Raw genomic sequence first — 23,512 nt, 5'->3', positions numbered from 1 at the left:
ATATTTATTTATTTATTTTAATTTTTTTGTCCTCAAAAATTTAAAACTACTTTCACCCCTGCTTCTAACTGCCAACAATGTAGAGATCAGAAGCAACATTTAAGGTCATGATGAGTATGTGGTGAGCTAAACTGTTCTCTGTCTCAATATAAGACAGAGAATCTGTGAAAATTAACTTGTTTGACATTTTATTTAAGTTAGATTATCTAAACTAGAGACATCGTTCACTTGTTTCTATTCAGATAAAATAGCATTAACTTTTTTCTTTTTTTTCCCCTTGAAAATGCAAAACAAAAACAAAAAAAATTTAAATTCACAGTCCTCCTGGAAGAGCGAAACACAGACAAGAAGAGCTTAAAATATATGATCTGTTTCTGCAGAAAGCAACATTACTCACAAACAATCTGGTGGAAAAAAATGCTGAAAAAATGCAGTAATTTAAACAAAATAAAATATTTGCTGTGCTCCATATCTTGAAAACAACCCGTACAACAGAGAGCAAATGATAATAACTCACAAAAGCATAACTGTAATAAGTGGAAAGGGCATCATTTGGGGTGTTTTTCACCACTTTGCCTACAGCAAGTGCAAACCTGACATGCATCCAGACATAAAACAGAGGTAAATGAGATATGGCTGTATCAGTTCTCTGGAGCACATGAGGAAGCTCATTGGGGGCTGGGTGGGTCAACAGATGTGAAGGGGTCAGGACAAAGGCTCACCTATTCGGTGTCTGTTGGACAAAGCAACTGGGAGTGAGGTGGATGGAAGGGCCCTGGGGGGCTCCTAACTCGTCTGTCGCTTGGCTGTTGAACTCTCTGACAATGCTGTGCTTAAAGCTGGTGGAAAATGATCCTTTTATTTGCTTCATGCTGGGAATGTGGTGAACAGTGCTGCAGACTCAAACTCAAAAGTTTTCAAACCACCTTCTTTTCTTGATTATGCAGAAGAAAATGTAAATTTTAACTGCATAATAGAATTCATAAATGGTGAAATATACGAATCACATTTACAACTGATTTTGTAGTCTAAATAAGCTGCAAGCTTTAGGCTGTTGAAAAAGCTCAACATTGTCAGTTTTTAAAAAGCAAGCATTACTAAAGTTGTTATCTTTAACAGTGGAGTGAAAGAGCATTGTGAGTCAGTGAAATTCTTTTTGTGGATTGCACTCGGTATGATTCATCACAGCTGCGGCATACGCAGAGAAAATAATAGCAGCCAGGGATATTTAGCTTACCGTTTGCTCACCCATAAACAAGAAGGAAATGAAAGATTTTATCATAGTTTTTCATTACTGTGTGCCAGAACTCCACACCACCAACCGAGAGAGAAATGAATTCCCCCAGTGCTGTCAGCCCTGAGTCACCTCTTTTGTTCCTGATAAAGACATTCCTTGGTCTTTGTAACTTCTTTTTTTTTTTGAGGAGGTCGGGGGTAGCTTTGTCTGAAACCTACTGGGGCAGGTCACACAATGACAATGTATGTGGTTAGATTTCACAGGCTTGGCATGGACATTTTCATATCCGTTCCTGTAATTTTGGTATAGTTGTTCACTACTGCGTCTGGGATTTACAGTAGCCTATGTTCTCTTTACGGGACGGCTGGCAGTCAGGTAGCATCAGAGGAACTTGTTGTTGGGTTTATTTCTTCAAAATTTCTTGCACATTTGCAACATTTTGTATTATAACAACGATCAGATCATCGTCAAAGTGTCAGTTGTTGCTACCTGACAGCAGAGCATTTTAATAAAAAAAAAAAAATAATTATTTAAATCCCATCTAAAATCTTATTATAATTTTCTATGGTTCACAATTTCTTTTTTTTAAATCACAAATTCTAAACAATTTTCATAAAATGCTCAACTTTATTACTTACTTTTTCCTAATCACATCATCATTGAATACAGTTCTGGGATCTGTGGTGTTTAGCTTTTTACTCGTAAGGTTAAATTTAAATTTACAAAATTCAAACATTTTGTAAAGTCATAATATTTATTTATGAAAGACGGTTTATTTCAGTCTAATTCTTTTCTTTGTTTTTTGTCATTTTCTGTAGATGTACACATGTCCTGACAATATGAGACAGAGAATCTGTGAAAAGATCAAACTGTATCTCCTCCCTGCGGTCCTGCTACATATCTGCAGAAATGCACATCTCTGTCAGTTTGTGCTGCGCTGATAACGGAGTAAAAATAACTTACCTTTACAGGAAAACTGTTTATTCTCCATTATCTGTGTCAATGCTAATGGCATTTGGAGAAAGAGAGGCAGCCTAGCACAGAGCAAGGGGCAGGGTGTGATCAGCACATACAGGGGTGTGATTGAATGCGCTATGGTTATGTTTTAAGCCAACATTACAATGTTTAAGCATGCAAATACCAAATGTATACATTTTCAGTTTTTCCCAAACTGTTTATTTCACATTAAGGCTAGAAAGTTGCACTGAGATGGTATTATTTTCATTTTGAATTATTTCTCTCTCTTTTACAGTTTTTTTTATAGTCTCTACATTGAGGTAGGAAAATAATAAAATTAATATATTTTCCACATTTTTCAGTTGCATAATTCTTTGAACCTTTTGAATGATCCAGAGTTTTACTTAAGACATTCTGTATTTAGATTGAGGACATTGTTTGTTCTGGGTACAGTAAACCTACCAATGCATGAAATGGCTTGCATGGACACAGAACTTCCATACATTTCCTTAATTTTAATACATAAAGAAGTCGTGAAGTAAAGCGATATCCTGTGGGCTTCTTTGGAACGTTACCTTTTTCGTCTTCCAGTGCTCTTTGGTTTGTGTTCTTCTTGCTATGTTTTTTTTTTTTTCTTTCAATTTTTGGAACAAGGAGGTGTGTATTTCACTGTAGGACATGTGTCAGTTTAGTTTTAGCTCCTTTGTTTATGTATCTCAGCTTCATATCCGGTTTTAAATACACACTGCTTTTCCTTTGACGCAGTTTTCATACTAAATTGTGATTATGTCCCTCCGAAAACCTCATCCACACGCAGTTCAGAATGCCAACATGCTTACCCCAAATCATTGTAGTTTGAAAAGGCACATTGTCTTTATCCAGGAATGCATTGTTTTACACACAGCCACAGCTTGGTGAATATTATTTTTTTATGCTAAGCACACATCTGGTTTCTGGGCACTGCAAACCTAACTGAGCGTTGGAAAGCTTAAGGACTGACCACCAGTTCCTGCATGATTAGCAGTACAGGAGATGCTGTTCAGGGGCTACATTCATGCTGAAGGCTTGTGACCTTATAGTGGTGGCAGCTTAGAGCAGGACGATTGACATGGAAGATTACAACTCTGTTTATTTTACAAAAAAAAAAAAAAAAAAAAAAAGATCTGCCTTGAAAAGTATCCTCCTCTGGCTTTTACCAAGGTCTGGAAACCTGGTGCACGGGTAACATACACCTCCTTCTCTCCCTTTGCCAACACAAACAGCAATTACTGCTGGCTCAGACAAACCCTGAAAGAAGCAGGTTCTTGTCTGCAAGAAAAGCACCCAATTAGCTTCATTGTTCCAAAATAGCTGTAAAGGTCCTTTTTAATTTAAGTTGCCTGGTCGTGCTCCACGGGGTGGAAGCCCCATGTGACCTGGATGCCACTGAGAGGACCACTGTGTTAATTTAGTCTCACTGTAGGATCCTCCGACATCTGGCTCTGACACAGAAGCTGGAAAACAACTTTAATATTCTCATGATAGTCCCACGAACATGTGGAAAACATCCACAGACCGACTGAAACCAGAAGTTTTGGCTTTGGTGTCTTTTGGTGTGAAAATAACAGTAAACTTATGGTGACTTGGAACATTTGCATGAAAAACAAAATACTTGTGTCTGTTGTTCATGTGCTCAGAATATTTTTATTTTTCCAATAATAAAGAACTTGAGACATGATAGGCAACATTTTTAGGCAGAACAGTTATAACTGTACTATTCATTTTTGTCTGTACATTTACATTTAAATAGTGGAAGAACATATATTACATCCTGATGCTGCTGTTACACCTGAACTACCCCAATGTGAGATGATAAAAGATATTTCTATTCTATTATATACACTTGTCATGACCACATCCTCAGCATGTTTTATTTGGATTTTAACTCACATATTTATATTTCTGTCCTGGGCTTTTAGCATGAAAACCCCAAATAAATCATAATACAACCGAATCCCTTACAAGCATGGAGTTTAATTCTCCTTAGAGCCTTTTCAGAGAGCATTATTAACAAACAACATCATCAAGAGTAAGAAACTTATTAGACAAGTGCAGGAAAATAAATTGAATTGAACAAACTAGATTTTATTTGAACTGGACAGTGAATTTTAATGATCAAAAAATATTCCCGCAAATACACCAGATTTAGCAAAATGCAAATCTCCAACCAGTCCTAAAAAAACAAACAACACAACACACACAAATAACACATTAATGCAAAATGTTATTTTTGAAAATACAAGAGCGCACAAAGAACAACTACAAAAAAACCTATAACGACAATTAAACTTGGTTTTAAGATACCTATTTCAAAGCGCTATGTTTATGAAAACATCTGTCATAACATCCTAAATAAAATAGGAAGTTCTCAAAAGATGCAAAGGGTAATTGAACCATTTTTAACCAGGGCTAGACTTTTATCTCGCAAAGATCAATCTGAAAAATATGCCACAGTTTTAAACCTACAAGGAGAACATAAAGCAGGGAAGGTTCGTGGTAGCTCTGGAGAAGCTCAAGTGGAAGAATCTGAGTATTAGTTATTAGCACGAGCAGTACAGATCTAGCCTATGTGATTTGACGGCTTAGCAGCAGCCATTTGTAGTTTACCCTAAGCTCACATAGGAAACAAGTTGAAGAAGGTGATATGGTCAGATGAAACCAAAATGATCTTTGCTTTACTGAAATGTAAGTGTGCATATGTAGATGCTATTTATCACCCTGCTCACAATTTATCCACGGTGAAACACGGTGGTAGCAGCGTCATGCTGCAGGCATGCTTTTTCTTTAGTAGAAGCAGTAAAGCTGCTCAGAGTTAAGGGGAGGATGGACATGGCTAAATAAAGAAAAATCCTAGAAGAATATATTTTCGAGGCAGCAAATACTTGAGGTTTGATTAGTTATCTAACTTCAGAGAATTACAGCTTCAAACATGAAGAAACGTCAGACTCTACTCAAGCCAAGCATTTTGCTATATGTTATAATACAATTTTCAATTATGCATTACTTAATGTTAGTCTGTCACATTAAATTTTAATACAATACATTTAATTACTTCAGTGAATTTTAGGGTTGCATTTAATTCAACATATTCAAACAGTGTCAGACGTATAAATATAGATTTTTTAATTTCTATACCTAAACAAGTTCTTTTTAAACTGCAACAATGATTGGTTTGTTTTCAGTTTTGGAGACATGTCACATTGACAAGTCTGGATGATGAAAAAAAAAATGGCAAGAAAGATAATCCCTGTGGTCGAGAGCAGAATAGTCCTGTAAAAACATGAGTAACCAGGAGGATCAGTAACACATAAAATGTCCTGTTCAGTATTTATAATATTCCTCTCTCAGGAACAAGACCATAATTATATAGTGCTGGCAGGGAACGCTGGCAGAGAGGATGACTAGGCCGTACTGTGGGGTTTTTCTTTGCCCACTCATCTTCAGGAGCAGAGCCCACAGTCCCCCGGAAAAGCCGTAAAACATGACCGCAGGTCTGGCGAGGTGCAGGGGCACCAGACAGAACAATCAAACAGAACAAGATTGTTCCTGGATTTAATATGATGTGAAGGTTGCTCAGAGGTGCTGAATGTCCCTGTTGTTTGTCCTCACAGATGGGCGTCTCTGTGGTGGACTCTGCAGTGGCAGGCCTCGGTGGTTGCCCCTACGCTCAGGGTTCATCTGGCAACGTTTCAACAGAGGATGTTCTTTACATGCTCCATGGCATGGGCATTGGAACTGTAAGTTTGTCTTTATAGGTCAGTTTGGCAGACCTGCTGTATATCATGTCTCAGTAATCCCCCAGAAAACCAAACCCACACAATCCTTCAGACCATATTGACATAAACTGATTGCTCTGCAAATATGCTGCTCTGTAAACGTTTATTTTTCCAATATCAATGTCTTTACACAACTTATGCAAGAGCAAGAAGGCACTGCACTTGTGCTGCTTTGAACTCTTTAACAATCCCTACCCCTGCTGGTGGAATATTTCTATTGCAGTTTCATTGTTTTTTTTTTTTTTTGTTGTGTCTTTCTCTGTGCTGGAATCTAACCCAAATTATTATTTTTTTTGTTTTGCCTTGAGTAGTGGAAATATAGAAATATATTCTATGCATGCTCTTTCTGCTTCACAGGGAGTGAACCTTGACAAAGTCATAGAAACTGGTGACTTTATATGCAACGCTTTAGGTCGCAGGACAAACTCCAAGGTGGCTCAGGCAAGAAACAGGACACTTTGAGGATGCTATGCACATTTATACAACTCTTGCTTTTTGAGGGTGTATTCTGTTGTTTTTCTTTTCAGATCTGTTTTCTGCACCTTTGTATTTGAATTTATTGAACTTCTGACTGCAAGGACCTTAATAGTATTCAGAACCACTCCAAGTTGTCCAAGGTAGAAAGTTGATCTATGGGCTCACTTTTAAATGTGCTGTGCCTGGTCGTTTATTCGTCCTTCATTAATTACAGCTAATGTTAACATTAATTAAAGTGCCAGTTTCTACCCAACGGGTTAAAGTGTTTCTTTTCCCTGTTAGATTGCAGTTACAATCTAAACTACCCAAAGAACCCAATCATTTAGCCAAAAATGAAGGAGTCAGAGCTCCTTAACTGTTTTTGTTTTTTTTTATCCCTGATTGAAATGACTGTGATCATACTGAAGGTTGAAGTTAATCGCTATTTATTTTTGTGTCTGTCTTGCCAAGTTGCAATATATAATAAAAAGATGGTATCTAAAAAGACTCTGGATTTTAATTTGATATTATCTAAAATAGATCACAGCAGTGTATGTTATAAGAGAAGATTCGAGAGGAGGAGCTACAACAGTACAAAGTTATATTTTCTGTGGTTGATGTGTGAAGTTTACAACCATTAATCATGGAAGTTAGATCCATTTTAACTTTGGGCTTTCAATCATCCCTTTGAACTGTTTTGTCCTCAGAGTTGAAAGACGATACACACTACAACAACAATTGAATAATGAACAAAGTAGAATTAATTGGAATATATAGTATGTAAGATTGAATTGAAATGACTTTTTTTGTGAAGTGCCTCAAGATGATATGTTGTGAATTGACTTGATACAAGTAAACTGAAGTAAATTGAATGAGATGGCCATATTACTGGACAGTTTTTAAATGAAACTATTATCTATCCAAAATGTTCAAGGATTATTTTCTGAAACAATATATGCTTTTACTAATAAAGACATTGGTAAAGTTTTAGAAGTTGATTTAATGTTTTATGTCATTTTGAAAACTGACCAGTGTAGAAAAAGGCAGATGTTTGCTCTATTTTTCACCTTTAGCTGAAAGATTCACAATTTTTCTGTTTACCTTGGAACTAAAATCTAATAAGCAAACAAAGTAATAATCTAGTCCTTTGATTAGATAATGGTACCATGCACGTATTGAAAATAACACTGAATCATATGAAATTACTTTCTTAGTCAGTAAATTTTTGAAATGACGTGTACATTTATTATAGGTTAAGGGGCTGTGAAACTTTTATTAACATCTGTAAATACTGCACCAGAGGACATAAAGTTGATCTTGGGGCTACAAGAACAACGTTTGTAAGTCCCTCCAGCTGCAGCACATTCACTTTATGTGTTTAACACCAGAAATATAGATTAAAAGCAATGTTGAAGAACTTCCAAAACAAAAACAGAATTTTGTAATTAAGGAGTAGATAAAGAAAATGACATATTTTGTTTTACAAAACTTGGGAAATAAATTTAGAAATATTGAGCATGCATTTTCTTATATACAATTATTACATACTATTTGTGATGCTGCATTAAAAATCTTCTATTGCTGATGTTAAGTGGGGGAAATTTTTTCAGGAAGGTGTAAATAGTTTTGCAAGTTACTGAATGACTCCAGGATGTGGTACTTTGAGTAGGGAATTTATTTTGCAACATTTTAATTCCACTAGGCAGCTACCTTCAGATACAGTTATCTATTTAAAACCAAAAGGAGTAGTGACAGATACAGTTGCTAATAAAAAAAAGTCCTCAGAAATCACTGAGTCATCTAGAACCAACTTCAGGTAATAGAAAATGTTATTTCTTCCAGTTTAATTAACTTTGTATGAACCTAACTGCTTATTCAAACTGGTAGCACCTCTTCTAAATGCCTAAAACCTTCAAACTCAATGCTCCATTAATCATCATAAAATGATAAACACACAAGAGAAGAAAAACCTTTGAGAATCTGAACCACATAAAATACGAAACTAAAAAATAGTCATGAAAGGGATGTTGTATTATAAAATGTCATGATTCACCTTCTTTTGATGTTTAAGTTTCATCTGATCTCTCCTTTTCAACCTACAAGAAAAGATGATGAAAAACAATGTTTTGCTGTTGCAACATCAGAGAAATGTCAGTCCTTTCAAAGAAGCTGTATACATGATTGACATACCGCATCTTACTGAGAAAAACCAGAGGTGATATTATGACAACTCCAGCAAGGAAGAGAGCTGAAAAAGCATACAAGACGTAACCTAAAAAAAAACACAAAGAACAATTTTTATTATATTAGTTTTATGCTTTTTGGTATTTAGTATCTATTACAGAATGAAATAAAAATGATTGAATTTCAAAAGCTGCTTTACCATATGACCACATGTGACCCTGCTCAGATTCGTTGATTTCAGGTGGTTTGGAAGGGTCGCTGCTGCTTTTCACCAGTTTCACTGAAAAAAAAAGAAAAGTTATTCAAATTCTTAAAAAATATTGAAAATAATAATTTGAAACACTTCTTAGAAGTAAAAAACACTACTTACTGAAGTGTAGTCTGTTGTGAAATACTTCAAGAATCACGTTGCACATCCATAGATGACTGCTGTGCACTCCTTTGCACGTGCAAGGATGATGAAGCACTGTACCCAAAGTGGCTAAGAAAGCCTTTCTACATTCAGAATTTGCACCAAGCATAAGAGATGGATCCTTTAATGTAAAACAGTCATTTTCTTGGAGATTTCTTTCACTGCATAGGATTTCTTCATGGTTCCAACATTTCTCTTGGAATGTTTTCAAGAGGTGCCTAATGAATCAGGAAGAAAAACAACCACACCGGCAACATATTTTGATAAGAGGTCCACATTCCTAACAAGCGCACTGTTCTAAGAAATAACTTGAGGATGAGAACAGAACTGAGTGTTCTGTGTGTATGGGACATTACTGCATGCCCTTCACTGCAATAGGCAACATTTTTAGATGGCATTCACAAAGTTGTAATTATCAAAAAAATAAAATTAAATTAAAATCCAATAATTTATTTTGTATCACTAGCTTATCTTGTAGCTACATGGTCACAGGTGATGAGAGCTGACTCAAGTTATTGCCACACAAGATGGAAGGTATATCCACAGGTTGCTAGTCTGACACACAGCCAAAAAAAAAAGGCAAAGTAAAAGTAAATCATACAAATTCAACTAAATTGAATTATATGGTATTCCTAGGATAATTCATCCCCTATAACAATACATGTCTGCTAACTGTGTACTGCTTCATAAAAAGCATGCAAAAGCTCAATTAAAATTTGATGCAAAAAAATTAATAACTTCACGAAATACTGATAAATATAACTGAACAGTTTGTGAGTCATTGCACACATCATGTTTGGAGGGGAATTGTCTCCCAGTGTATGTAACCGGTGAAAGGTTGAATGGAGAATTTCACTGAAATATTCTTGATAAAAATCCAAAGATAAAATTAAGCTTTTGGTTTTGCTTTTTCAAGGGTTACTTTGCCAACATCTGTAGTAAGGGGTTATCAGCAATATTTTAATGTTTTGTTTTTAGAACATTACAACTCGAGCTGCTTCAAGCCACCTAGCCTGAACCTTTCATGTTATGTCACTGCCATCTACTTGTGGAAAGGAGAATGAACAGCAAAAGTGCTACACAGACATCGCTGCACTGAGAACAGAATTACCCTGTCTTATCTAGTATGGCCCAAAATGACTTTTAATCTATGACTCCTTTTACAAATAGCCAGTTGTCAAATCAACCGCTTCACTTGATCTCGCTGATTTTCTTCTTCCAATAATTGTGAGTGCCACCTCCCTGCTTTTATGACACATAAAAACGTTATATTTAAAGCATCATCAGCTGTAATCATCTTGGCTCTCTGCAAAAAGATCAAAAGTCGGTTCTTATTGATTGCAACATTTTTTCACAGTCAAAATCATTTTTAACTATTACCCAGGCAGTGGATCTAACACCAGTTTTCCTTCCCCTTTCCTTCCTACTCCTCCACGCATTTCAAAAGTCTTTTACAGGACTCTCAAGCCTGAGTCAAAAAACACAGAGTCTTCAGACAATTTTACTGTTTTCAAGGACCTTCATGTTAGAATCCACTTTAAAACAAGGGTTTTCATTAGTTTTTTTTTCCTCCATGGTTATCTTTAATAAGCAGCTGCTCTTCGTCTTGATTCTTAGCATACTTTAGGACTGCAGCTTGATTCATGTTACCTTGCTGCCTGACATATTAGTTCCCCAAAGCAGGATCCACAAAATACTGCATACAAATTCATTGTATCCCAACAAATATTTTGTGTTAATTTTTGGATATTTTCCAGGGCATAAATATTTACAACTCGGGTTCCTTCCAGTTCAGGAAGTATTCCTTTTATCACAATAAGTACATTTACTTTTTTATTTTAGGACTGGAGGTGAACTTACCTGCAGTTGCTGTCTTGGACACACTGAGTGACCCTTTCTTGGCAGATCCTTGTCTCAACTCCACAAGCCCCGCTCTGCAGACCGGACTTCATGAGCAAACAGCTTTGATCTGAGTCGTCACACTCGCACATCACCAGCATCTCGGCAGACTGTTGAGGCATGCCTCCGTAGAACTGTTGAATTTCCCGCCGACACCTTTCGCCGTCGCACTGATCAGCCATGCACGCTTGAAGAACAGGTGTGAGGTGCCTGTTGCAAACGGACTCACTCACACAAAGACCAATGCGGTCCACACAGGATCCAGAGCCTTCACGCACTGCAAGAAGCACATCTATAGCAGGGAAAGTGAGTGATGAACATATAAATATATTCTCATATATGTGGGCTTGTTGATATGAAATTTATGCTGAATGTTGTTGCAACCAGCTCCAGTTAGTCCACAATTTAGATTTCATAAAGGGACAGAATGGATGACTTATGAAAACTCAAAGAAAAAGAAGGGCAAAGAAAGAAACTAAAAAAAATGGTTTAAGAATGAAATACCTATTATTACAAATCAACATCAGTTTGGTTTGTCCTAGTTTAGGAAGCTACCAACAGAGTAGCACCAGAACATGACAATTGGGGTGGGAAGATTGTGCAGCAAATGTGATACAACCTAACATATTGTTTTGGCAAACTTTGTACAATTAAGATAAGGAAAAACAGACCAATTTAAAGACCGATTCTAGAGACTCTAAGGATGAATCAATTGTTTCCAAGAGAAACAATTGATTCAAGCAAGGCAATATGCAAGCAATATGATTTCACTAAGAATGTGTAGCATTTACTTCCTTTTTCAATCCCTGTCTTAACACAGATAAATAAAGGGATTGAATTGTTTTTCTTTGTATGTGTGTAACAATGCATAAGGCCAGGTTCTAAAAGAAGAGGATAAATATTTTTGATTTGTCACAGCCCAAAACAGACGTCTCTGAGTATTTAATTAATACCAGAAAGTTTGTCTAAAACTGTACCATTCTAATAATTTAGGTGTTATTTATTTAGGTCGTTACAGACATCTGGTGTGAAGTTCATATCAATGTGCCAGTTTGAAATGGATGTATTGTATGTCCCATTGTGCATTTTCATAATAAATAAATCATGTTCACCATTGTCTGCTAAATTACTTGATTTCCAGTCAGTCGGTGTGATCTTCCCTTGCTGAATTCCTGTTCAAACAAGAAGACACAGAATTAGTTTTCAAACAACAAATACTCATTAAACCGCGTGCTTTCCTGGACATATTCTACCATGGAGCAACCCGTGTTTATATATCTCATCACCTTTGGTAAACAAAACCATAATTTCAGAGATTAATGCTTAACCCAAGCAATGAATGAGAGAAACACAGCACCTGGCTTTTGAAGGCATTGTGTGACCAGTGCTTGTATGGAGTCACAGAGCTCCTCCTCCCATGTACACACACATCCTTGCAGGGATGGAAAATGGTCCAATGCAGCCCGGATGGTCAAGTTACAGTTCTCTGAACCCTTTATTTGGCACCTGTCATCTTGAATATCACAAACAGAAGAGCAAGGCAGATAAACAGGGTTTTTCATAAGCCGGTGAAGTTTCTGTGCAGCTGCTGTTTTCTACCTCACATGGTAGTTGCTTTACACCTCATGTCAGTTTTAGAGGTTAAACATATCAATGATCTTTATAAGGCTCTGCTCTTACTGAGACTTAACCTGAACCTGAATAACACAGAACAGATTATACAATGTCATTATTAATTAAATGAGATAAAATAAAAAAATAAAAAAAAAGAGTAAAGGTTTGGTTATTATTAATAATCTCTTCAAAACACAAGACATACAATAGAAACCATAGCTTTTGTGTAACCATCAATTATTCAGATTACGGGTAGAGAAACAATAATATATATATTTTAAAGATTGCAATGACAAATTTCCACCTTGTCCACCTGTTATTATTTTAAAACATTTTATAATAACAATATTAATTAAATATTTTTCGATTTCTATTAAAATTACTGGTGAGACTGTCACTAAATTTGAAATAATTAAACGACTAAAGAACACCAAGTGTGAAATTAGGTTGTATCCTGAATTTCACAGCTGTGAATTAGTGAATTAGTGTTTCAGGTTTCATAAACAAAGCTGATTTAGATGGACACATAGTCCTTACATGGCACCTGGTTTCACAAATCTATGCCAAAAAGTCTAATTTCTAAGAGTGAAAATCCATTTGTAAACATGTTATTTTATTCTCATTGATATTTTACCCTCACAGTTGGCAGCGACAAGTGTCCTCTCGCAGCTGCATAAGTGTGACATGCAGGTCTCCACTGAATCCAAAATCCCAGAAGCTGGAGATGAGAAGCTGAAACTGGATATCTGCATAAAAATAATTCCTAAAATACACATTGAAATGACATCTTTTAAATAATATTCCTTAACTACACTGGTTACAGGTGCATTAAAACTAAATACTGGTCTGGTTGAAAAGCTATTAACAAAATTTCACAGACAAAAGTGTTAATTTTTGTTATTTGTTGAAGCAGCTTTTTGTGAAGTTCACTCACCAAGAACAAGTCCAACATCCAGATGCATCCACTGCATGTTGGCTGCTGTGACGACTGAGTCTGATCTGTCCCTGAACTGCTCCTCTCCGTGGAGTTCCAGCTGAAGCAGTGATTCACCACCCACAGAGTCAACATGATGCAACACATTTATTACAGCCTCTACTTGTGGTCCCAAAACAGACGCAAAGATGCAACATTCTGAATCCATTTACATAATTAGAATGCTACAGTATTTAAAGATTTGGGGAATATAATTTAATGATTTATCCAATTAAGGGTTCTGTCTTCCAATTTGGGTTTTTGGCGAGCTTCTATATAAATGTTGTTTCTGTTACCCTTATTAATTTATCTTATCTTCCACCTGTTTCATGTGACTAAGCCGTTAAAATTACATTGTCTTGCAAAACTATTCATACTTCTTGATTTTTGTCACATTACAACTAAAAAAAATAATTAAAAAAATGAACAATGTAAGGCATCATTGTGAAACAAAAGAAAATCACACATTAAATATATATTTTTTAACATTAAACATCTGCAAAGTGTGAAGTGCATCAAGCAGATTGGAGATGGTGCAATCTCTAATTCCCCATGTGTGAATTTTGGTTGTGTCCTAATGTAAGGTAAACCTCTTCTCCTATCTCAAATCTTTTGCAACATTTTCTATTGCCTTGTAAACATCTTCATCGTCCCACTGACACAGATTCCTCGTCTCTGCTGAAGGAAATAGTTTTTTATCAACATATTTCAGAGTAGAAACTGTGATTGTCAAACTACTCTAAAATTGGCCTCTGTCTCTTTAAGAACCTCCTCCTGCCATAAAAAAATTCAAGGATTCCTCAAACATGCATGAAGGATTAAGGCAACAATCAGTTTTTTGATGATGGAAAACATGCTAACGTGGCAAAAGCTAAAAAAAAAAGAAGTAAATTTCACATATTGCCCCTTTAAAGGATTTTGAAAGTTTTGTTTATTCCAATTAGTCAATACTGTGGAGGCGTATGAAAATGTGCAAATAAGCTGTAAATAAAAAGTGAATATCTACCCTAAATATATTGCACACTGAAAAAATAATTTATTGATCAATCACATACAGTTTAAGCACTTTGATTGCAGATGTCAACTGTAATGAAGAATGTTTAAAAAACCCATAGAACAAATTAACAACCACAATATCCCTGTTTAGATCACAAACAATAAGAAACAAAAACAAGACACAACATTTTAAACCAAGTAAGAAGGTACATCTGCATGGAAGAAGCAAAATCATTTGTTTAAATAAATGAAGCTCAACACCGTAATGCTTCAAATTATTGCAAACTTTTTTTTTTTTTGCAGTAACATCAAAACTCGATAGTTTTCAATTAGATGATCAAAATGTTAAATTATTTTTTTCAAACGTATAACTTTAACATTGCAAAAATAATCACAATAATAAATACAAAACAAACAAGAAACACCAATAGTGTCCACAATTACTTTCAACAAAGGAAACCTTGAATAGTTTAGCTGGTCAGAAACACAGTCCAGCACAAGTCAATGAACAGACATAAAGCAGAGGCTTCGAAGCCAATTTTCATCTTTGTTTTCTTTGATTACAACATGATTGTTGTAACCTGTTGACATTTCAACAGATGCAGTGATTGCAATACTGAATAACATTGATTAAGCAATAATTCATTTAATTATTTTGGGAATTTGTGTAATATCCCTAAGAACAAAACGATGCATGACAATCAATCCTTCACTAGATTTTTTTTTACACTAATTTTTGTAAAATGTTTCCTGACAGAAAACGTCTTTTACCTTGGAACAATAAAACATAATAATAATGCTCTACACAATCTGGACCTATGTAAGTTTAAATAAACTGCCATGTCTTAGTAGGTTTAGGATAAAATTTTAAATGTTAGACATGACCTTCATACTTTGTCCCTGATTTTCATGAAGCTTTTGGTTTATGTTCTCTAACCACCTTCCAATTTTTTTAAACAAAGACATATTTGAAAAACATATAATTTTCCTTTTGGTTTGAAAATATGCACGCTTCAGTGGGTGTAAATACGTTTACCCTGCTACCTGCCTGCTAATAGATTTTTCTTTCTATAGCAGCCTGACATACTTTTCTGGGGGATACATTCTCATGCTCACACAATAAATTAATAAGACTACCTTAAAATACCCTGAAGCATTCACACAAAATATTATTCCCATAAAGTAGGAAATTGCCATTTTACATAGATTAAGATTCAAAAATTTGACTTCTGTGGTTTGCATGTTCTGGCTAAAAGGTGAACTTTAATATTGCTGTTAACAAAGTTTACCACCACTACTAATACTGTAATTTGGGAATTGTAATTATTTATTACCTTTACATTTTTTTTTCATATTTTCAGTCAATCTTATCTCACATTTGCAGTCTTTTACCAGCAAAACTCATTGAGGTTCTATGAGCAACAAGGGACTTGATCTTTTCAGCCACAACTCCTCTACTAGAGCAGCATAAATAATTAAATAAGTAAATAAATACATTGATTGCTGAAACAAAATATATTTTTGTTTAAATATGGAAAATAGTTTATCTTATTTATGCGTGTAGCAAAACAAAACAAACACTGAACATTAATGTTGTGTCATTTACAGTTTATAGAAATCCATCTTTTAAAATTAAACAGATTTGATCACAGTCTCCAAAAAATAATTTCTTAAAGCTCTTTGAAAATGTTCACTAATATCCCATCGACTCTTTTGTAACAAGTACTTAGAGAGTTTTTAACATTCTTCAGTGTGATTCTTTGCCATCTCCATGTCCTTGAGATGGATATTTAAACCTCTTACGTGTATTTAATGTCTACACAATCTGGTCTGACAGCCGTGACAAGTTGTCCACATTATTAACTTGGGTTGACATGGACTTTCGGCTGTCTCTGTTTGCTCTCGTCCTCATCCTCGTGTTGTTGTCTGGCTGTTGCCCGTAACAAGAGCAAGAAAATGCTGATTTAAACTCCTCGCGGAACTTCCCTGGAAGGAAGGCAAATAATATTAAATGCTTTGAATCATTGGCATTTCATGTTTGTTTATTGAAGAGGGATCATGCACACAAAAAAACATTTTTGTTCAAAGAGCCAAGACGAACTGCGTTAATTAGTTTTTTTCCAGCTAATTGTCATCTGCTGTCCCCATGTCTGATGCAGAAAGGATCAGTAGTGACAACACATTAATAAAAGAAAGATAAAATGTTGAAAAACCACATTAAATGGAAGATTCAAATTGTATGATTTAATCTGAAATTCAAAATCTAAAATCCTAAAAGTCTAATCTCGTTTGTTTTATACTGAACCACAATTCTTTAAAATGCAGGTTGAAGTTTATAAAAGCATATTATTTCTTTACAGAAAGAGTATTTTCATGCCCATCATTATTACCTCTAGAACTAGCATAAAAACTAAGCTGGCCAAATTGACTGACTGATACTTCACATCCAATCTTACTGAGTTTCAGCTATTTTGCAAAAGAGAATTGGCAAAACAATCTCTACATTTGCAAAACTTGTAGAGACACCCAAAAAGACAGAAAGGTGTAATTTTACAAAGTATTGACTCAAGATAACTGAATTTTAAAAAACAGTCTACACCACACCCACCAGATTCTTATTTATAAAAAAACATAAAACCCGCTGGACCTTTTCCTTTCACGTTGCAATTGTGTGAAGCTTGTGCGTATAATATGAACAAATTCAAAAATGTTAAGGGTTTTGTCACTTTTGCAAGTCAATGTAACCTTTTATTGCCCCTCAAACTTGTTTCAGAACTTATAACTAACATATAAAAGTCCAATCCGTATGTGAACAAGTAAACTCAAACCCATGAAGAAATATATAAACTGTACAGGTTGGATTATCAACACACTGTAGATTGGAGCTCCAATGATTTGGGTAAGTGTTAATATAAAACTGTTCACTAGAGGGCAGTAATAAACCTGCTTTTTCGTGAAGAAAACGTTAAGAGACAAAGGAGATTGAAAAACTCACCACTCAAAAAATTATAGATGATAGGATTTGCTGCACTGTTTGCGTATATTAGCCAGTGTGAAAAAGTGAACCATGCATATATTGTTTCTCGGTCATTTGTGTTCTTAAAGGTGCCAAAAACCCTGGAGGTGCAAAAGGAAAGATGAAAATAGACATCAGGTTTGTTTAGTCATACACTGTTTTGTCAAAATAAGCCACAATTTCATGCATTTAAAAAAATCTACAGCAGTCATAAAGATGACAAAGGAATTAGGTAAAAAAAAAAAAAACGATTTTGATGCAAAGGTCCCCAATCCTTTAGTTCACAGTGCATTTTCATTGGCTGTTGATGCTATAAACAGAGGAGCTGAAGAGATTATTACCGTTTCAGGATATTGAGCACACTGATCGGTAAGTAGCAGAGAGCAAACACAAAGAGCACAACCATCAGCATGCGAGCTGTTTTGCGTCTGGCTCTGATTTGTTTGATCTCAGCGGAAACTGTGCTCGTCTTCACCCCTCCAGACTCTCCCGATCCTGAACTTGGAGCCGAGCACTGGATAGTCCTCCAATTCCTCTGAATCACCGATGTGTTTCCAGGAATCTAGTTAGTGAATATATGCATATATCAGAGCCTTTCAACAATAACCATAAACGTATAATAATACTGTATGCTTATTTTTGACATCATGAGACCAGGAAGCACATAATTTTAGGCTTAGTGAGGCAACTAATGGAGCAGTTGTTGGCTTTCCTGTGTCATGATGAAAGTGGCTAACTTCTTACCCTGGTTAATATCTATTATAATATTTGCTCAATAAAATAGAACAAAATGGTATAATGCCTTGAAGACTGTTTCCTGTTTTGGATGTAGAGTTGAGATGTAATCTAGATCATTTGGTTTTCCCTGATGAGAGCATTTATCATGTAAATCCTCTCACTCAGCTTAGATGAAGGAGCTGATTAAGGCTACTGAAGAGTTAAAAGTTAATGTCAAACTCTGCTAAGACTAAAAATGCAAAAAAAAATTAATAAAAAAATCTTGCTGTCTTTACAAAATACTATAAACTCACCAGTTTATTTTTATTTATCTAACACAACATGTACTAACTGGATATTTTATTAGGCTTAACTGTACTCCTTATATCTAGGTATCTATGCAGGGAAGGCATTGAGCTGAAATGTAAAAATGACCATCAGATTGAATCAAAGGGTATTTAGGTTGCTATGAATGTGACTCTTTGACTATTTAACTGCTTTTGCCTGGGTTATACAGAATGGTTCGACAGATTGCAATCGTCAACTGGGAGTAGTTTGGAGGACAATGCCTTGGGTTAAAGTGAAAGATCCCTTGTCTGCCCGAGTCACAGAAAGTAGAGATGAGATACTCAATTTAGTTGTTAGAATGCAGGTGAGTTTCCCCAATAACCAGCTAAATAGATCATCTGAGACCTGAGAGGAGTAGTACTCTGCAGGCTTAGGGACCTCTAGACCCCTGGGGTTGAGAGCAGGTTAGGTGTTTACTTTTCAGAGTAGAAACTTAGTTGGGAGGACATAGTACTTCAGAGAGTGAAGAAAATTAATAGCTCCTTTTAATTTCCTTTAATGAAACCCTACAACAGTGATACTTACATGAACTTTACAAGGTTGTGTAGAGATACATATATAGGAAGATCATTACATTTCAGAGAGAGTAGTTTGAGCTAAGGATCAAGACAATGGTGCAAATTACACCAGATCCCAAAATAGATGGTAAAAAATGAACTCAATTGAAACATGATAAACAATTGAAATAAAATAGAGAATTAGTCAATATAGCACAATATTGAATACAATATAATACAATATATATATATATATATATATGCAAAAAAAATGCAAAAAAATTAATAAAAAAATCTTGCTGTCTTTACAAAATGCTATAACCTCACCAGTTTATTTTTACTTATCTAACACAACATGTACTAACTGGATATTTTATTAGGCTAAACTGTACTCATTACATGTAGGTATCTATGCAGGGAAGGCACAAAGTGAATATATACACATTCACTTTGTGGTTATCTCAGGGTCTTAATGTTGAACACAGCTAGTAAAAACTTGCTAAGATATACTGTATACTATACACAAACATATTATATATACTGAAATTAAATTATTAACCTAAACCTTTAATTTTTATTCATTTTTAAGCTGCACAAGATGATGTATTTTAGAGAATCACTGAAGAACTATGATGTTGAGCAACCTAACAGCCGCATCAACAACAGAAAGCAAACATTTTGAAATTGCTCATCTCAATTATTAGAAATTGATTTTTTTTTTATTTATTTTTTTTTTAAGTTTGAGATACATACCTGTTGGCACCACAGCTTGTGAAAAATCTGAATATAAGCCAGGACCATGAGACATAATGGAGCAAAATATGTGACAATGAAGAAGCCAGTGTGGTAGACTTTTGGGTAGACCTCAGCTGTAAAAAGAAAACAAAAAAGAGATAAAATAATGAAAATAAGAATAATCAGATTAAAAAGAAAAAAAGAAAGATCAGGTATAACGGGTTGCTGAAAAAAATGGGGAAAAAAATGAAATTCATTTCGACTGCAGATGTGGGAGCACTGCGGTGTAGCCTACACATTAATCACTGCATTAAAAATAATTTGCAACTTATCTTAAAAGAACCATGAAACTAATTACTCGCTGTAAAATGACACTTTATTTCTGTTTATCCATCAATAAGTTCTTACTCCTTGTTAGAAAAATGAAACAAAAGGTTTCTGCCATATGAAGGGAACCTTTTTCTGCAGTCACTTTAACAAGGAATTGGTTTAAAAAGCTTTTCTTTCTTTGAAGGCAGTAATTACAGAAGCAGTCTGACAGGATTACCCTGAAACCATTTCAAGCTACTCGCTGTTCTGTTTTCCAACTCTGCACACAGCGATCACAGCATCACAACATTTTAGTGAACTCACCGTCTCCTGCTCTGTTGTGCCAGGTCCAATTTCATAAAACAACAAATCAAAATACACTTGATTTCTATTTTTAGATTCACAGATGTCACATTAAATCTTCTGCTTTATGGAGAGAATAAGAGGTACCATTTGGTTTTTTTTTTACATGATTCCTGAATATCTTTAAGGAAATAAAACAACAACTAACCTCCCCAGTGTTCATCACAGACTGTGAACAGGCTGGTTTTGTTTGTAAGTTCAGGCAGCAGGCTGCTGCACTCCATCACAACGGCCTGTGGTATCATGATGATGCACGACACCACCCAGATAGCAATGATACTTTTGCGAGCCCTCTTGGCTGTGCTCTTGAACTTAAGCGGGTGACAGATAGCGTACCAGCGGTCTTGAGCAATACAGCTCAGTGTCAAAACGGACACCGAAACTGAGATGGTCTGTGGAAAAACAAAGTAAAGCAGGAAGAAGCAAAAAGACATTGTGATACTTTAAATGTTTTTTTTTTTGTTGTTGTTGTTTTTCCTGTGTTTAAAATGTAAAGAAGATGAATTACATCTCCCATTTGCTTGGAGTCAGAAAACTTGATTTTGATAACAGATGCATTTAACCTTTATTGGCATGTTTGCCAAACCCAAAGAACTGAAGTTATGTTGTATGACTGATTGTGGTATGTACATGTTTTTTTTAGGTGTGCCATCTTAAAAGTTTTACTGGTCTGGCATGACCATCAATATGAATATTTTCTAGGGGACCCACTGATGACTAGAATTAATATTTGCACCTTGGATCCATACCATTCCTACCAAAAACTTCCATTGCTTTATGGTTAAAAAACAACGGAGGTAGGCTCATTTAGCATTTATTTCAAATAATTCCAAATAACAAACACAAAGTAGCTCTTCTGTTTTCTGATTCCTTCTTCTACATTAAACATTAATTCAGAATGAAATAAAACTCTTAAGATGCGTATTTATTTTTTACGAAAAACCTGTAGAAAAGAAATATCAAAAGTAAGCGTTACATTCAAGAGGAGCTTTCACTTTTAAGAGTCATTAAAAGTGAAAGCTTTTAAAGGCAACGTAAGCCTTTAAGAGGCTTACGTTGTTTGCCTCATAAAGCTGCCGCATATAACGTTCATGAAAAAATATGTTCATTTCATATTTGTTGAAACTGTCACTATGTCAGGACAGTATGGTATGAGACAATCTGTCAAAAAAAATTTAACTCCTCTGTCTACACCCACTGCAAATATATAAAAACGTGTCCTTTGTAAAAGTTACAGACTGCAGCTTAAATATGTAATGCAATAATGTGTTTTAGAATCATTTCCTTGTGATAAATCTGCATTTAAAAGCCATGATGACAAATCTAAACAGTACACATATTTCAAAGTGTATAATATATTATAAAAATGAACTGTGAAATGAAGGGGAAAGAATGCTAAATTTTAAAGTAACATAACAGCAGGTGCATCTTGTATGATGAGCCAGAAGTATTTTTCTTAATAAACTGTCTTTACAATAAGGAAATTCCAGATGAAAAGTACATTTATGTTGGTTTCAAAATAACCCCCAAAATCCTGAGATCATGTTGAATGAACCATCCAAATAGACATTACTGAAATGCAACAGCAAACAGAAACAGGTTGACACCAGCTCCCTGCAATTCCTAGATCTCTGTCATGTTTTATTAACTGGCTTACATGAATTCCAGTAATCAAGCTTCACTGCATAAATAGTTGTTTCTCCCTCCAGCCAGTTATGCTTTTTTTTTTTTAGTTCATTTACAGTTTAAAATAAATTAACATTGTGCACTTCCAGTCCTCATCTCTAATTTTGGAACCTCAATATAAACATAAAATATGGTTTTCTTCATATGCAGATATGGTTTACGTTACCTATGTGACTCTCAGAATGCAAATAGGTAGAATAATTTTGAAAGGTTTAAAATGTTACACCTGAGTAGTTCTAAGTGCATTTTATGAGACTTAAATTAGTCTGACAGTGAGCAAAGAGGACACCCTGCTCTCACTACGACTAAACCCCTGCGGGAGAATGCCAATCTGCAAAACTGGACAGATGCAGAGCTTGTTGTTGCACTAGAACTAATTGAGTTTGAAGGTGCACTTCTCCAATTTGCAGTGAACTTTAGTCAGTATTAATTCCTACAAGTCTGGAAGTTCAAAATCTGTGATCATTTCCTGTGGGAAATAAATGTTCAGTTCAGTTCTTTAGTTCAAGCATTAGGTTGGCAGATGCATACAGATGTGCACCTTTTCTGGCCACATTCAAAGATTCAAATAAACGATTTAACAAGCACAGAAAAGAACACCAGAAAGGATAAAAAAACATGTCTCTGTGAAACCCCACCATTGTTTTTCTTTTTCAGAAGTGATGATGCCATTCTAAGTTATTGTTGTGTTCCTTTAAGCCTAACCTTATCTGGATGTACATGTCAAATATTGGTCTGACATTCCACAAATGACCTTGATGGTGCATTTGATCTGAAACCAAAGTGGAATTTAACATTTTGTGTCAGAAAATTGAATATTAAACCAACTAAATTCCAACCTTGCAAGTTAAAGATCAGCAAGTCATCAGAAGTTTGATAATCCATCTGACTGGAGTGAGTAAAACGTGCTCCATATATAATCTCCATTTTTTTCCAAATATTCATTTAGACAGTGAATAAACAAAATGAAAAATAATAGTTGTGTTTGGATGTGAAGAAGAACCCATTGCAGACTTACAGGCAGGGAGGATCAGCATGAAGTGCAAAAGGTAATGAAAGGTAGGTTAACCTAAAAACCAATAGAATGGTCCCTGTTGAGACAAACAGGGACCATTATATATATATATTTATATATATATAAGCAACACTGATTGACCCGACGAGGGTCCCCGTTGTCAGTCAGTGTTGCTTTCTAAGTGGACAGTGGACAGTTTGATTTCACAGAAGTTTGATTTACTTGGAGTTTTATTGTGTTGTTTAAGTGTTCCCTTTATTTTTTTGAGCAGTATATATATATA

General features: G+C 35.1%; 3 protein-coding genes across 6 annotated transcripts in view; 1 reads left to right on the top strand and 2 right to left on the bottom strand.

Moving 5' to 3' along the window:
- hmgcll1 (3-hydroxymethyl-3-methylglutaryl-CoA lyase like 1) overlaps window positions 1-6,972 on the top strand; it is a 10,819-nt gene extending 3,847 nt beyond the window's left edge. For 2 of the 3 annotated variants that reach the window (XM_008429801.2, XM_017308855.1), the window contains 2 exons: window positions 5,845-5,970; window positions 6,367-6,972. In XM_008429801.2, coding sequence (XP_008428023.1) covers window positions 5,845-5,970; window positions 6,367-6,471 — 231 coding nt within the window. In that variant the 3' untranslated portion in view covers window positions 6,472-6,972. Of the gene's footprint in view, window positions 1-2,055; window positions 5,971-6,366 lie in introns of those variants that run through there. The other variant, XM_017308854.1, reaches the window with a different exon arrangement.
- On the bottom strand, window positions 6,524-13,947 carry gfral (GDNF family receptor alpha like). Its single transcript, XM_008429800.2, has 9 exons — window positions 13,509-13,947; window positions 13,209-13,337; window positions 12,318-12,473; window positions 12,073-12,132; window positions 10,922-11,252; window positions 9,020-9,279; window positions 8,849-8,929; window positions 8,656-8,737; window positions 6,524-8,561 (listed from the first exon to the last, which is right to left on the bottom strand). Exons 1-9 carry the CDS (start codon window positions 13,714-13,716, stop codon window positions 8,498-8,500), a joined length of 1,371 nt encoding a protein of 456 aa, XP_008428022.2. The 5' UTR covers window positions 13,717-13,947; the 3' UTR covers window positions 6,524-8,497.
- Window positions 13,948-14,559: 612 nt separating this feature from the next.
- The window catches only part of hcrtr2 (hypocretin (orexin) receptor 2), a 21,556-nt gene continuing 12,603 nt past the window's right edge, over window positions 14,560-23,512 (bottom strand). For both annotated transcript variants that reach the window (XM_008429799.2, XM_017308853.1), the window contains exons 3-7: window positions 20,677-20,920; window positions 19,875-19,990; window positions 17,901-18,121; window positions 17,539-17,660; window positions 14,560-16,529 (exon numbers count right to left, since the gene is read on the bottom strand). In XM_008429799.2, coding sequence (XP_008428021.1) covers window positions 16,360-16,529; window positions 17,539-17,660; window positions 17,901-18,121; window positions 19,875-19,990; window positions 20,677-20,920 — 873 coding nt within the window. In that variant the 3' untranslated portion in view covers window positions 14,560-16,359. The remainder of the gene's footprint in view (window positions 16,530-17,538; window positions 17,661-17,900; window positions 18,122-19,874; window positions 19,991-20,676; window positions 20,921-23,512) is intronic.

The sequence above is a fragment of the Poecilia reticulata genome, linkage group LG15 (assembly GCF_000633615.1).
Source record: "Poecilia reticulata strain Guanapo linkage group LG15, Guppy_female_1.0+MT, whole genome shotgun sequence".
In the NCBI taxonomy this organism is placed as follows: Eukaryota; Metazoa; Chordata; class Actinopteri; order Cyprinodontiformes; family Poeciliidae; genus Poecilia; species Poecilia reticulata.
This window is presented reverse-complemented; position numbering and strand designations above follow the sequence as displayed.